The 13,136-nt window shown below is 50.6% G+C and overlaps 1 protein-coding gene across 1 annotated transcript; it reads left to right on the forward strand.

Annotated features, from left to right (window-relative positions):
• The first annotated feature begins 3,080 nt into the window (after positions 1-3,080).
• arsj (arylsulfatase family, member J) lies at positions 3,081-11,880 on the forward strand. The gene is made up of 2 exons (XM_023966353.2): positions 3,081-3,796; positions 8,822-11,880. Exons 1-2 carry the CDS (start codon positions 3,525-3,527, stop codon positions 10,182-10,184), a joined length of 1,635 nt encoding a protein of 544 aa, XP_023822121.1. The 5' UTR covers positions 3,081-3,524; the 3' UTR covers positions 10,185-11,880.
• Positions 11,881-13,136: the final 1,256 nt, after the last annotated feature.

Raw genomic sequence — 13,136 nt, forward strand, 5'->3', positions numbered from 1 at the left:
TTGTTCATTCTTTTGGTGTTTTTGTTAATTTAGGTTTGGTGGCAAAAACAATTACTTTGTATGTTAAGCCCCTTGACCAACCCTTAGACAACAAATGGGGCGTAACAAACATGCATTCACACACATGCAGAAAAACACACATGTAGACAAACACACACACATGCATGCAGTCACACACACATCTACAAACACACACACACTCAGCAGCTGGTTGCTGCGTGAACGACGGTCCTCTGAGGCATCAACCGTCTCCGTCCAGAGAAACTGAACACGGCAGCTGGAGCAGAGAAACACAAATGAGCTCTGAGAACCACGAGGCTGTAGGGAAAGCAGATTGTGTAACACAATAAGTGTGTGAAGGACTGCTCAGGCGTCCGTGTGGAGGATGAGAAAATGCTCTGGAACAGGCTTTGGTCACGCTGTGCTCTTCTTCCACTGGAAACCCCCACTCAGCCTGGTACTCATCCCACTCAGTCATGGGGAACAGAACATTCAGGGAGTCTGCTCTCCATCCCCATACAGCCGGGGGGGTAAACAAAGCTTGTCGCCAACACAACCCGTGACGTTTGTGCGCCGCAGCTGTACGGTCGTTCAGCCTGACGGCGACAGCTGTAGGGAACAGGACGGCTTCAGGAGGACGGGAAGCTGGACGGACCAACGCAGGTGAAGCTGGACGGCTGGTCTCCACGTGAGCTGAGGGACACGTCTGAGTTCCTTCACTACCCCTAAAACCACGTTTTCCAACCGTTTAGGAACCACTTTGTCCTTGACAAAAACCACACCAACAATCCAAGATGCAGAGAAATGGTTGTGTGTGTGTGTGTGTATACATTGTAGCGACCAGCCTTGTGTAACCCTTGTGCTATCTTAGATGACCCCACCCTCGCATTGAGGTGTTCTCCCTACCATGACAAAGGTGGATAAAGGTGGAAAGATTTCATGGAATCCATGGACACCAGTGAAGATCACAAATCATTGAAGAAAAAAGGTTCAGAGCACTGTCTAGTGGGTCTAGATGACCCTACTCCCAACGTTAAAGTGCCTAGGATAGCACAAGGGTTAAGTTGTGTTACTGTGTTTGGTTGTGTGATTCTGATCTGTGTTAACTATAGAATCATCTTAATAATCCTCTTTTTCAAGTGCAGAAGGTTCCACACGCATGTTTGTCCAGAGGGCAGCAGTCCGTGTCCTGGTGTGATGTCTCTCTGGTGATATCTTTAGATCAGTGTTTCTCAACCGTTTCTGAGCCACGGCACACTTTAACCTTGACAAAGACCCCACGGCACACCAGCAGCCAAAAAAAAAAAAACTCAGTCTGTATTGATCGACAGCCCCCCCCATGTCACGTGCATTTTTGTGATAATTGTGGCAGAAAAAGCAGGAAGTTGCAGCTGTTTTTTCTAAAAGATGAAATAAAAGTTAAGTTAGAAAATTCAATTTTTAGAACGGAGAGACTTTATGAGCTAAATTGGAACAAGGAAGTGAAGACTTTAAGCACTTCTGATTGGTCAGACTGATGACATGTGATTAAGCCTCCAAGAATGATTGGTGGAGACAGTTAAAGGGGCGGGACTTTGCCGCAAACAGCTTTAGCTGCAGCCAAATCGCGGTACCGTCATTCTGATCAAAATGTCTTTAATAGAATCAAATAAACACAAAGAAAAAAGTATTTTAGGATCTTTTATGTTCCTAACTACTCAGTGTTTTATCAGGGCCTGTTTGGATGAACAAAGAGCTGAAATCCTGGAGATGGAAAATGTTTTTAGATCAGTGAATGATTAATGAGGGCAATTTCCCACTGGTTGAAAAACACTGCTTTAGCTTTCTGGGAACAACGTTCATTGTACCGATCATCCAGGGAGGGGAGAGGGCATCCAACGGGCATCCAACGGTTTTCCGGGCGTTGGGAGTCGAACCCTCTAGAGTTGGATTACCACACACAGCAGTTTCTGTGACGGATGTTTCTGCCACAGGACCTCAGGAGGTGGAGTTTTTCTGATTTAGGATCAATGTGGGCGGGCGAGTGAGGATGGGGGGCTGGAGGAGTGGATGGACAGACGGATGGATTCAATTTTTCTTTTCCTGCAGAAAGCGTTCACATGCATTTAAGGCCTCGTTGGAGGAAAGGCCGTCTGTGACCTGGGCGACCCCTGAAGAAAACGTCACACATGTTCTAACCAGCCACAGGAGGTGGGGGCTGTTGGTGTGAAGGGGGGTGCAGAGGCTCTCCTAAATGCAGCAGCTGGAGCACATCTGCTGCTACTGACCACATTTTATCCCAAACGAAACTCCTCTCCATGTATGGAAGTTTTTCTGTAGCATAATTAAAATTAAAAGTCCAAACCAGAAATGCTTTTTCATTTTCAAAGGAAGCTGCATATAATGACTCAAAAATAAATGCTTTTTCATTTTCTTCTTCAACATCGCAAAACTCAATACCAGTGAGCATTTCCGGGGGGGGGGGGGGGGGGAGGTGACGTCAGTGCTCCCACCAGCATATAAAGGTAATGATGTTCCAAAACAGACGCACTTGTACATTTGATGTGAGAACTTACACACCACAAATCTGCTCTGAGTGTAAGGATCTTCTGCTGTAAAGTAAAGTGAGCACTGAGGTCATCCCCCCCCCCGGGAAATGCTCACTGGTATTGAGTTTTGCTACAGTTAAGGTGGGGGGGGGGATGTGAAAATGAAAATGCAATCCCCTTTGCATTTTCAAATTAATTATGTCACAGAACGAGCGATGTTGAAGAAGAAAATGAAAAATCATTTTACCCCTTGGTCTATCTTAGATGACCCCCCCCCCCTCCATTGACGTGTTCTCATTGTGAAAATGAAAAAGCATTTCTGTTAATCCATTAAACAAATTAGACATTTCTAAATGAATTTTGCTACACATTTACCAGAGAACTTTTTGAAAATGAAATGTCAAAACAAAATTTATTATCATTTTAATTAAGTGACAGAATAAGCAGTGTTGAAGTAGAAAATGTAAAATTATTTCTGGTTTTGAATTTTATTTTTAGTTATGCTCCAGATAAACTTCCATATCATGAACCTCTTCCTCCCACTGACCCACTAGTCCCGCCTGAAAAGAAGAGCTGCGGTGTCCCACAGCCCGTGAACGCCCCCTGACAGACTGGATTCGGGGAGGGGTCTGCACCAGAACCCCCCCTCAGCACCCGGAACCGGGATCCAGTCAGTTCTGAGCCGGGAATCCTCCGCGGTGAAGCCGCTGCTCTCGCCGCCTCCGGAAGCTCCGCGAGGATTCGGAGAAGCCCTCCGTCGTCGGGGGCGCGCGAGCGCACGCGGGGACAACTGCAGAGATGTCCGGCTTTCGGGACGAATCTGTCTGGGTTCGGTTTGTCTCCCACAAACTCCACGCGATGCCAGCCCGAGTCCAAAGTGTGGCTGCTCTGCCTGAACGAGCGCCGCGCGCCCCCGCCGCTCGCGCGGACTAGAGCCCGCCGCCGTTCCCGGGGAGCAGCACCGGGTCCCGCTGTCCCGCAGTCCCGGGCCGCAGCATGCTCCTCCAGTGGGTCCCGGTGACTTTGCTGCTGGTCTCCACGCAGACGTGGGGTGTTCACGCGTCCTGGGAAAACGAGGCGGACACGCGCGAGAAGCCGCACATCGTCTTCATCCTCGTGGACGACCAGGGCTTCCGGGACGTGGGCTACCACGGCTCCGAGATCAAGACCCCCACGCTGGACCGGCTGGCGGGGCAGGGGGTCAAGCTGGAGAACTACTACGTGCAGCCGCTGTGCAGCCCGACCAGGAGCCAGCTGCTGACCGGCAGGTGAGGCGAGGGCGTCCAGGTGCGCGTGCACACCTGCGGGGGGGGGGGGGGCAGCCAGACACAAAAAGTAGTAAGACAGAGCTGGTCAAATGTAGAAAAGTCCTTTAGGGAAGTTGATTTCCTGTTTGCAAGTTGGGTTTAAATTTCAGAATAAATCAGAGTAAAAACCGTTTTTAGAAAAACATACAATCCAAATGTGGGGAACAAGCCTGAACTCAATTCTTTCTATTGTCATCCCTCTGTCTTCTACAGCGGGTTTGCGTCCTTCGGTCTTCTAAAGCGGGTTTGGGTCCCTCGGTCTTCTAAAGCGGGTTTGGGTCTCTCTGTCTTCTACAGCGGGTTTGGGTCCCTCAGTCTTCTACAGCGGGTTTGGGTCCCTCAGTCTTCTACAGCGGGTTTGGGTCCCTCTGTCTTCTACAGCGGGTTTGCGTCCTTCGGTCTTCTAAAGCGGGTTTGGGTCCCTCGGTCTTCTAAAGCGGGTTTGGGTCTCTCTGTCTTCTACAGCGGGTTTGGGTCCCTCAGTCTTCCACAGCGGGTTTGGGTCCCTCTGTCTTCCACAGCGGGTTTGGGTCCCTCAGTCTTCTACAGCGGGTTTGGGTCCCTCTGTCTTCTACAGCGGGTTTGGGTCCCTCAGTCTTCTACAGCGGGTTTGGGTCCCTCTGTCTTCTACAGCGGGTTTGCGTCCTTCGGTCTTCTAAAGCGGGTTTGGGTCCCTCTGTCTTCTACAGCGGGTTTGCGTCCTTCGGTCTTCTAAAGCGGGTTTGGGTCCCTCGGTCTTCTAAAGCGGGTTTGGGTCTCTCTGTCTTCTACAGCGGGTTTGGGTCCCTCAGTCTTCCACAGCGGGTTTGGGTCCCTCTGTCTTCCACAGCGGGTTTGGGTCCCTCAGTCTTCTACAGCGGGTTTGGGTCCCTCTGTCTTCTACAGCGGGTTTGGGTCCCTCGGTCTTCTACAGAGGGTTTGGGTCCCTCGGTCTTCTACAGCGGGTTTGGGTCTCTCTGTCTTCTACAGCGGGTTTGGGTCCCTCGGTCTTCTACAGCGGGTTTGCGTCCTTCGGTCTTCTAAAGCGGGTTTGGGTCCCTCGGTCTTCTAAAGCGGGTTTGGGTCTCTCTGTCTTCTACAGCGGGTTTGGGTCCCTCAGTCTTCCACAGCGGGTTTGGGTCCCTCTGTCTTCCACAGCGGGTTTGGGTCCCTCAGTCTTCTACAGCGGGTTTGGGTCCCTCTGTCTTCTACAGCGGGTTTGGGTCCCTCGGTCTTCTACAGAGGGTTTGGGTCCCTCGGTCTTCTACAGCGGGTTTGGGTCTCTCTGTCTTCTACAGCGGGTTTGGGTCCCTCGGTCTTCTACAGCGGGTTTGCGTCCTTCGGTCTTCTAAAGCGGGTTTGGGTCCCTCGGTCTTCTACAGCGGGTTTGGGTCCCTCCGTCTTCTACAGCGGGTTTGGGTCCCTCTGTCTTCTACAGCGGGTTTGCGTCCTTCGGTCTTCTAAAGCGGGTTTGGGTCCCTCGGTCTTCTACAGCGGGTTTGGGTCCCTCAGTCTTCTAAAGCGGGTTTGGGTCTCTCTGTCTTCTACAGCGGGTTTGGGTCTCTCTGTCTTCTACAGCGGGTTTGGGTCCCTCAGTCTTCTACAGCGGGTTTGGGTCCCTCAGTCTTCTACAGCGGGTTTGGGTCTCTCTGTCTTCTACAGCGGGTTTGGGTCCCTCGGTCTTCTACAGAGGGTTTGGGTCCCTCGGTCTTCTACAGCGGGTTTGGGTCTCTCTGTCTTCTACAGCGGGTTTGGGTCCCTCGGTCTTCTACAGAGGGTTTGGGTCCCTCGGTCTTCCACAGCGGGTTTGGGTCCCTCAGTCTTCTACAGCGGGTTTGGGTCCCTCTGTCTTCTACAGCGGGTTTGGGTCCCTCGGTCTTCTAAAGCGGGTTTGGGTCCCTCAGTCTTCTAAAGCGGGTTTGGGTCTCTCAGTCTTCTACAGCGGGTTTGGGTCTCTCTGTCTTCTACAGCGGGTTTGGGTCCCTCGGTCTTCTAAAGCGGGTTTGGGTCTCTCAGTCTTCTACAGCGGGTTTGGGTCTCTCTGTCTTCTACAGCGGGTTTGGGTCCCTCGGTCTTCTAAAGCGGGTTTGGGTCCCTCTGTCTTCTAAAGCGGGTTTGGGTCTCTCTGTCTTCTACAGCGGGTTTGGGTCCCTCTGTCTTCTAAAGCGGGTTTGGGTCCCTCAGTCTTCTACAGCGGGTTTGAGTCCCTCAGTCTTCTACAGCGGGTTTGGGTCCCTCTGTCTTCTAAAGCGGGTTTGGGTCCCTCAGTCTTCTACAGCGGGTTTGGGTCCCTCTGTCTTCTAAAGCGGGTTTGGGTCTCTCTGTCTTCTACAGCGGGTTTGGGTCCCTCAGTCTTCTACAGCGGGTTTGGGTCCCTCAGTCTTCTACAGCGGGTTTGGGTCCCTCTGTCTTCTACAGCGGGTTTGGGTCCCTCTGTCTTCTACAGCGGGTTTGGGTCCCTCAGTCTTCTACAGCGGGTTTGGGTCCCTCAGTCTTCTACAGCGGGTTTGGGTCCCTCAGTCTTCTACAGCGGGTTTGGGTCCCTCTGTCTTCTAAAGCGGGTTTGGGTCTCTCTGTCTTCTACAGCGGGTTTGGGTCCCTCTGTCTTCTACAGCGGGTTTGGGTCCCTCAGTCTTCTACAGTGGGTTTGGGTCCCTCAGTCTTCTACAGCGGGTTTGGGTATCTCTGTCTTCTACAGCGGGTTAGGGTCCCTCGGTCTTCTACAGAGGGTTTGGGTCCCTCGGTCTTCCACAGCGGGTTTGGGTCCCTCGGTCTTCTACAGCGGGTTTGGGTCCCTCGGCCTTCCACAGCGGGTTTGGGTCCCTCTGTCTTCCACAGCGGGTTTGGGTCCCTTGGTCTTCCACAGCGGGTTTGGGTCCCTCTGTCTTCTACAGCGGGTTTGGGTCCCTTGGTCTTCTACAGCTGGTTTGGGTCCCTCGGTCTTCCACAGCGGGTTTGGGTCCCTCTGTCTTCTACAGCGGGTTTGGGTCCCTCTGTCTTCCACAGCGGGTTTGGGTCCCTTGGTCTTCCACAGCGGGTTTGGGTCCCTCAGTCTTCTACAGCGGGTTTGGGTCCCTCGGTCTTCCACAGCGGGTTTGGGTCCCTCTGTCTTCTACAGCGGGTTTGGGTCCCTCTGTCTTCCACAGCGGGTTTGGGTCCCTCTGTCTTCCACAGCGGGTTTGGGTCCCTTGGTCTTCCACAGCGGGTTTGGGTCCCTCGGTCTTCCACAGCGGGTTTGGGTCCCTCTGTCTTCTACAGCGGGTTTGGGTCCCTCTGTCTTCCACAGCGGGTTTGGGTCCCTTGGTCTTCCACAGCGGGTTTGGGTCCCTCAGTCTTCTACAGCGGGTTTGGGTCCCTCGGTCTTCCACAGCGGGTTTGGGTCCCTCGGTCTTCTACAGCTGGTTTGGGTCCCTCGGTCTTCCACAGCGGGTTTGGGTCCCTCGGTCTTCCACAGCGGGTTTGGGTCCCTCGGTCTTCCACAGCGGGTTTGGGTCCCTCGGTCTTCCACAGCGGGTTTGGGTCCCTCGGTCTTCCACAGCGGGTTTGGGTCCCTCGGTCTTCTACAGCTGGTTTGGGTCCCTCGGTCTTCCACAGCGGGTTTGGGTCGGCCTCCAGCTGGAACCTTTTCCAAAAGCAGTCTGCTGAGTGCGGGGCTGCTTAGCATTCCTCAGAAGTGACCTCACCTCTGCAGAGTGGTTCTGGCTCAGAGGACGGGGCAGCTGGAGTTCAGAACCAGCAGCTGGGCTCAGTCATTGCAGGACGTCTCTGCTGCAAACAGCAGAAAGTCCAGAACTCTGGCAACAAACGGGTCCAAACAGAGAACAGCTGCTGAAGCGGCTTGAAAACCTGCAGAGAGAGAGAGAGAGAGAGAGAGAGTTTTTTCATGGACGAAAAGCTTCCCACCAGGAAAACGTCCTGGAGGAGAGGATTGTGGGAAAAAAAACACAAACAGGAAGTTGATCCGTGCAGGTCGTCCTCCAAGACAGACGGCGGTCCAGTCCTGTCCCGACCCGGACATCCCGAGTGGTTTTGGATGAAGCTGTTTCCATGGAAATCTGGAGATTATTGGGCCGGCTGTGCAGTGGCAGGGCGGTCGACCTCCGATCGAAAGAGTAAAGGTTTGATTCCTGCTCTGTCTGCACATATGTTGAAGTGTGGTGGAAGGTTGGCGCCAGCAGAGCCGCCACCAGTGCCTGAATGGGACTGTAAAGCCCTTTGAGCGCTTTACAGGAACACGCCATTGAGCATCACCAGTATTGATAACCTAGAGAGCGATTGACGGACAGATGGAGCTTTTGTCATTCTGGAAGCCAAACAGAACAGAGAGCAGGACTCGCTCCGTTCACTGGAACACACGTCAAAACTCTGGAACATGGCAGCCGTGTTGGGTTTAGCGGCCACTGCGCCCGTCTGAAGAGGCTCCGAGTTCTGAAAGTAATGACACGTGTCCCGTCCAGGACACACGCCTGGATTGGACATACGTGTGGGAACACTGAGCAGGAGGGTATCATGCAGCACAGCCATTACTTCATCTGACATCTGTCTCAATGCAGAACAGAGATGCCTGACCTCTGACCCTGCTGTTAAAATAACATGCTAATCTTTGCGATGGGGCATTGGGAGGGGCTGCAGAGCGGTTTCTGAGGTTAGCTTACGGGTCATTAGCGTATCTGTAGATGAGGGGTCCTCTGAGAATGAAGCCCGGCTCCCTGAGGGGGCTGCTGTGGCTCAGTGCTCTAACTCCACTAAAGGGGCTCCGAGGCATAAACACACTTAACAGCAGTGAATCCATGAAAAATGGAACTTTTTCAAGATTTGTTGAAATTCTACATTTTCATTTAACTGTCTCAACATCTTCACCAACAAACATGGAGTCGTTCTGTTACTCCTCTTCCTGTAGGTTGTTCAGGCCAGAACGTGTCATGGTGGCCAATTCTTTTGCCGTTTTCATCTGTAATTTTGATGCATCTGCATATTTTTCACTGCTTTTTTCCTCCCCCCCCACAGATATCAGATCCATACCGGCCTTCAACACTCTGTCATCCGAGCCACTCAGCCCAACTGTCTTCCTCTGGAAAACGTCACCCTTCCCCAGAAGCTCAGAGATGCCGGCTACTCCACCCACATGGTAGGGAAGTGGCACCTGGGCTTCTACAAACGGGGCTGCCTTCCTACTCAGCGAGGATTCGACTCTTTCTTTGGCTCCCTGCTTGGCAGCGGGGATTACTACAGTCACTACAAATGTGAAGTACCTGGCATGTGTGGATACGACCTGTACGAAGGGGAGGAGGCGGCTTGGGAACAGGACCGGGGCCTGTATTCCACTGTGATGTTCACTCGGAAGGCCGTCAGCATCTTGGCGCACCACAACCCTCGTGCACACCCCCTGTTCCTCTACCTGGCTTACCAGGCAGTCCATTCCCCGCTGCAGGTTCCGGCCCGCTACCTGGAGCGCTACAAAGGCATTTCCAACCTGAGCCGCCGCAAGTATGCAGCCATGGTTTCCTGCTTGGATGAGGCCATCCATAATCTAACGCTGGCTCTGAAACGCTACGGTTACTATGACAACACTGTTATTGTGTACTCCTCTGATAATGGAGGTCAGCCTCTAGCTGGTGGAAGCAACTGGCCTTTGAGAGGAAGCAAGGCCACGTACTGGGAGGGGGGCATTAGGGCAGTGGGCTTTGTCCATAGCCCCCTTCTCATGAAAAAAGGGACAAAATGTAGATCTTTGATTCACATCACTGATTGGTTTCCCACACTTGTGACTCTGGGTGAAGGAACCTTAGACGAAGACCTGAATCTGGATGGTTACGACGTTTGGGAGGCTATCAGCGAAGGCCGTCCTTCGCCTCGCCTCGACATTCTGCACAACATCGATCCCATTTACATCAAGGCTAAGAACGGCTCGTGGAAAGCTGGCTTTGGTTTGTGGAACACCGCCGTCCAGGCGGCAATCCGGGTGGGCCACTGGAAGCTGCTCACCGGCGTTCCAGGCTACAGTGACTGGGTGCCCCCCCAGACCTTCTCTAAGCAGAGGCTCACCAATCGCTGGCACAACGAGCGAGTGCGATGGGATGGGGGTAAGTCTCTCTGGCTGTTCAACATCACAGCAGACCCTTACGAGAGGGTGGACTTGTCTCAGCACTACCCTCACATCGTCAAGACGATGCTGCTGAGGCTCGCTCAGTACAACAGGACCGCCGTGCCAGTCCGCTACCCGGCCAAAGACCTGCGGTCCAACCCTCAGTACAACGGTGGCGTGTGGGGACCCTGGTACAAGGACGAGAGGGGGGAGCCTGATGAGGAGGAGCAATACAACACCTTGTTTCCAAACCATCTGGGTAAAAGACGATGGACAAACGAGTAAAAAGAAAGAAAAGGATGAAGCAGCGTTGTGCTTTGGTTTTCTCAGGGATCATTTCTTCCCGTCTCAAACATTCAGAGTCTCAGCTGAACTCCAGCTCCTACTGTAAGAAGAAACAAAGGTTAACCCGGTTGAAGCCATTCCATCCAACCCAAACAACCAAAGCAAGAACGCCAGAACTGCAGTCACTTCCTGTTTCTCTGGTCAAACTGGTGCTCTGCTGAAATTGTAGTTAGAATAACTCAAAACCGTGTTTGTTCCATTCGTTCCATGTTCGTTCAGGTCTGTTGTTGATTTTATGAAGTGACAATTCAAACAAAGAAAGTTGCTTGAAGGTTTTACAGAGAAAAGGCACCAAAGATAGGCACAACTAACAAACGTTTATTCCTTACTATTCCTATCAGATTCAGCTTTTAGCTTCCAATAAGGGGGCCGCAGAGTGGACCAGGGGTCAGCGCCGTCGCTGGTTCAAACCCAGCTGGGTCCATCATGTGTGGAGTTTGGTCTCCTCCTTTCACCCTCCAAAAACTGGCTTCAAAGGTTCACTGGTTACTCAAAGTGTCCCTCAGTGTGTTTGTGTGTGGAAGTGAATGTGTGTTTGTGTGATTGTTTGTTTGTGTGATTGTGTGTTTGTGTGATTGTGTGTGATTGTGTGTGGAAGTGATTGTGTGGTCCAAACCCAAACGAGAAGATTAGTTTCTTTGATCCAAATCCCAGTGGTTTGGATTTCTGAACATAAAATATTTGTGTTATTTTCCTCGTCATGTCATTTAAATGTAGAGGTTTACAGTGAGCATTGAATTATGAATAATACGTAACATTTCATGTGAATCCAGATGTTTCACAGGAGTTTTGGTAAAGACGTATGTAGATGTATTCTGTTCTAGATAAAGCCATGAAAATTATCCCATTTAATATTTTTATAAGAATTCAAAGAATGCTGGCTGATTGGTTTATCCCCACACCTGTCACCCTCTAAAGAGGCAGAAATCAAATCAAATAGGCCTAATCCGTTAAGAAATCATTTAAAAATGAGGTAAATCAATAATCAATGGTGGGCTTTATTTAGGCTTTATTTGACTCTAATGTAAGACCGACCAATCACAGCAGACAACACACGTGTGATGTCATCAACACGGATCAGTCCATCATTCCAGTCCAATGTGTGGACAGACTGTGAATAAAGTATGTGACCATCCAGTGTCTAGAATGTTCTAAGAATGTTCCCTTTGGATTCTCTGGATGTGGAAAAACAACAGTGGTGAACTTTAGGAAACTAACATGTGAATGGATTTGACATTCATTCTAGTTTACTTGTTGGTTTGGACACAGATTTCATTTACTTGATGATCTGGAAGAAGACAGATTGCAGCTGAGCCTCTGGTGATGGACATGTTCTGCTTTTACAATCGGGGTTATTTGTCACTCTTTGAGATGTTAATATGAACCCCTATGGTAGTAGAAATGAACTGTATTGAGTTTATGCCGCTCGGACAGGATGGGGGGGTTGTATGTCTTTCCTTGACCATTGCCATCAACATTGGTGACTGATCTATTCTGTTTTGGTTGCATCTCTACCAGAACTTGCAGGACTGATGTGACGAGTGAGTTCAGGTGTGATTCTGATCAACCTCTACTGTCTGATGTCTGATCCAGAACAAAACCAGGCTGACAAAATAAAAGCCCCAGACGGGAAAAACTTCTGTCTCCGTGTTTTTCAGGCTCCGTTTGCAGCAGAAAGATTTCTAGTTTAGTAAATTCATGTAATTGAAAGAGCTGGCAGAAATCTAGTAGGAGGATCTGCAGTCTGTAGATACATTTACACTATCTACATGTAATATAGGAATATCAATCTTTTTTTTGTAATAGTAATATGGTTTCATATCTAACAAGCAAAAGCTCTCAGCCATTATTGGAAAAGCAAATCAAATGATTAGATGTTGTGTGATACCAATTCAAACAAGCTGATCTGCTTGGTTTAAGGATCACACAGGCTTTGGATCTGGATCCCTTGGTAACCAGACAATGACGCCATTTGGCTTTCAAAAGACTTTGATCCTTGAAGGTTTACTGGTTTTATGTGGCTTTGCTGAAACCTGCATGGTGAGTCCGTCATTTTTTCTTTTCTTTCAGCTGCTTCAAGAAGATTTCTTTCAACAGTTGAGATTGGACCCAAGGGAAGAAAGTACATGTCAGGGTTTAGTTCCACCATGAAACCACAACAAGCTACAGCTGGGAGATCCAGAAAATCAGACCAAAGGAACCCCGGACTGTCGGGGCTTCCTCATTTCGTTTTTAGTTATTCATACTCATGCGATGGACGGAGTAGCTGAGGTGGACAGTAATGCATCAGGCTCCATTGATCGGCCCGTTTGAGCACCAGCTGGGTGACAAGAAAACAAGTTCAAAAGATTTCAAAGGAAGGAGGCTTTTGTGAGACTGTCTCCATGGCAATCTTCTAAAATGTCTTGGTTTTTCAGTTAGCAAAAGCACCACAATAAAAGCACAAATCAAAATGTGGTAAAACGTAGTATCCTTAAATCTATGAACTCTCCTCAGTGTCTCACATGGAAGGTAGCATGAGTCAGCCAGGCTTGGACCTTCCCTCTTGGACATTTCCTATGGGACCCACCCTCTGGGACCGTCATTCTGGGACTTTCCCTCTGGGACGTTCCCTCTTGGACCTTCCCTCTGTGACATTTCCTCTGGGACCGTCATTCTTGGACCTTCCCTCTTGGACCTTCCTTCTTAGACATTTTCTCTGGGACCGTCATTCTGGGACTTTCCCTCTGGGACGTTCCCTCTTGGACCTTCCCTCTGGGACATTTCCTCTGGGACCGTCATTCTGGGACCTTCCCTCTTGGACATTTCCTCTGGGACCCACCCTCTGGGACCGTCATTCTGGGACCTTCCCTCTTGGACATTTCCTCTGGGGCCGTCATTCTTGGACCTTCC

This window comes from Oryzias latipes, chromosome 18, assembly GCF_053564925.1.
Source record: "Oryzias latipes strain Hd-rR chromosome 18, Olatipes_Hd-rR_3.1".
In the NCBI taxonomy this organism is placed as follows: Eukaryota; Metazoa; Chordata; class Actinopteri; order Beloniformes; family Adrianichthyidae; genus Oryzias; species Oryzias latipes.

Excerpts from the sequence above, each read along its gene's own strand:
- arsj (XM_023966353.2), top strand. The coding sequence starts at position 3,525 with ATGCTCCTCCAGTGGGTCCCGGTGACTTTGCTGCTGGTCTCCACGCAG. Across the intron at positions 3,797-8,821 it reads AGCCAGCTGCTGACCGGCAG|ATATCAGATCCATACCGGCC; the intron begins GTGAGGCGAGGG and ends CCCCCCCCACAG.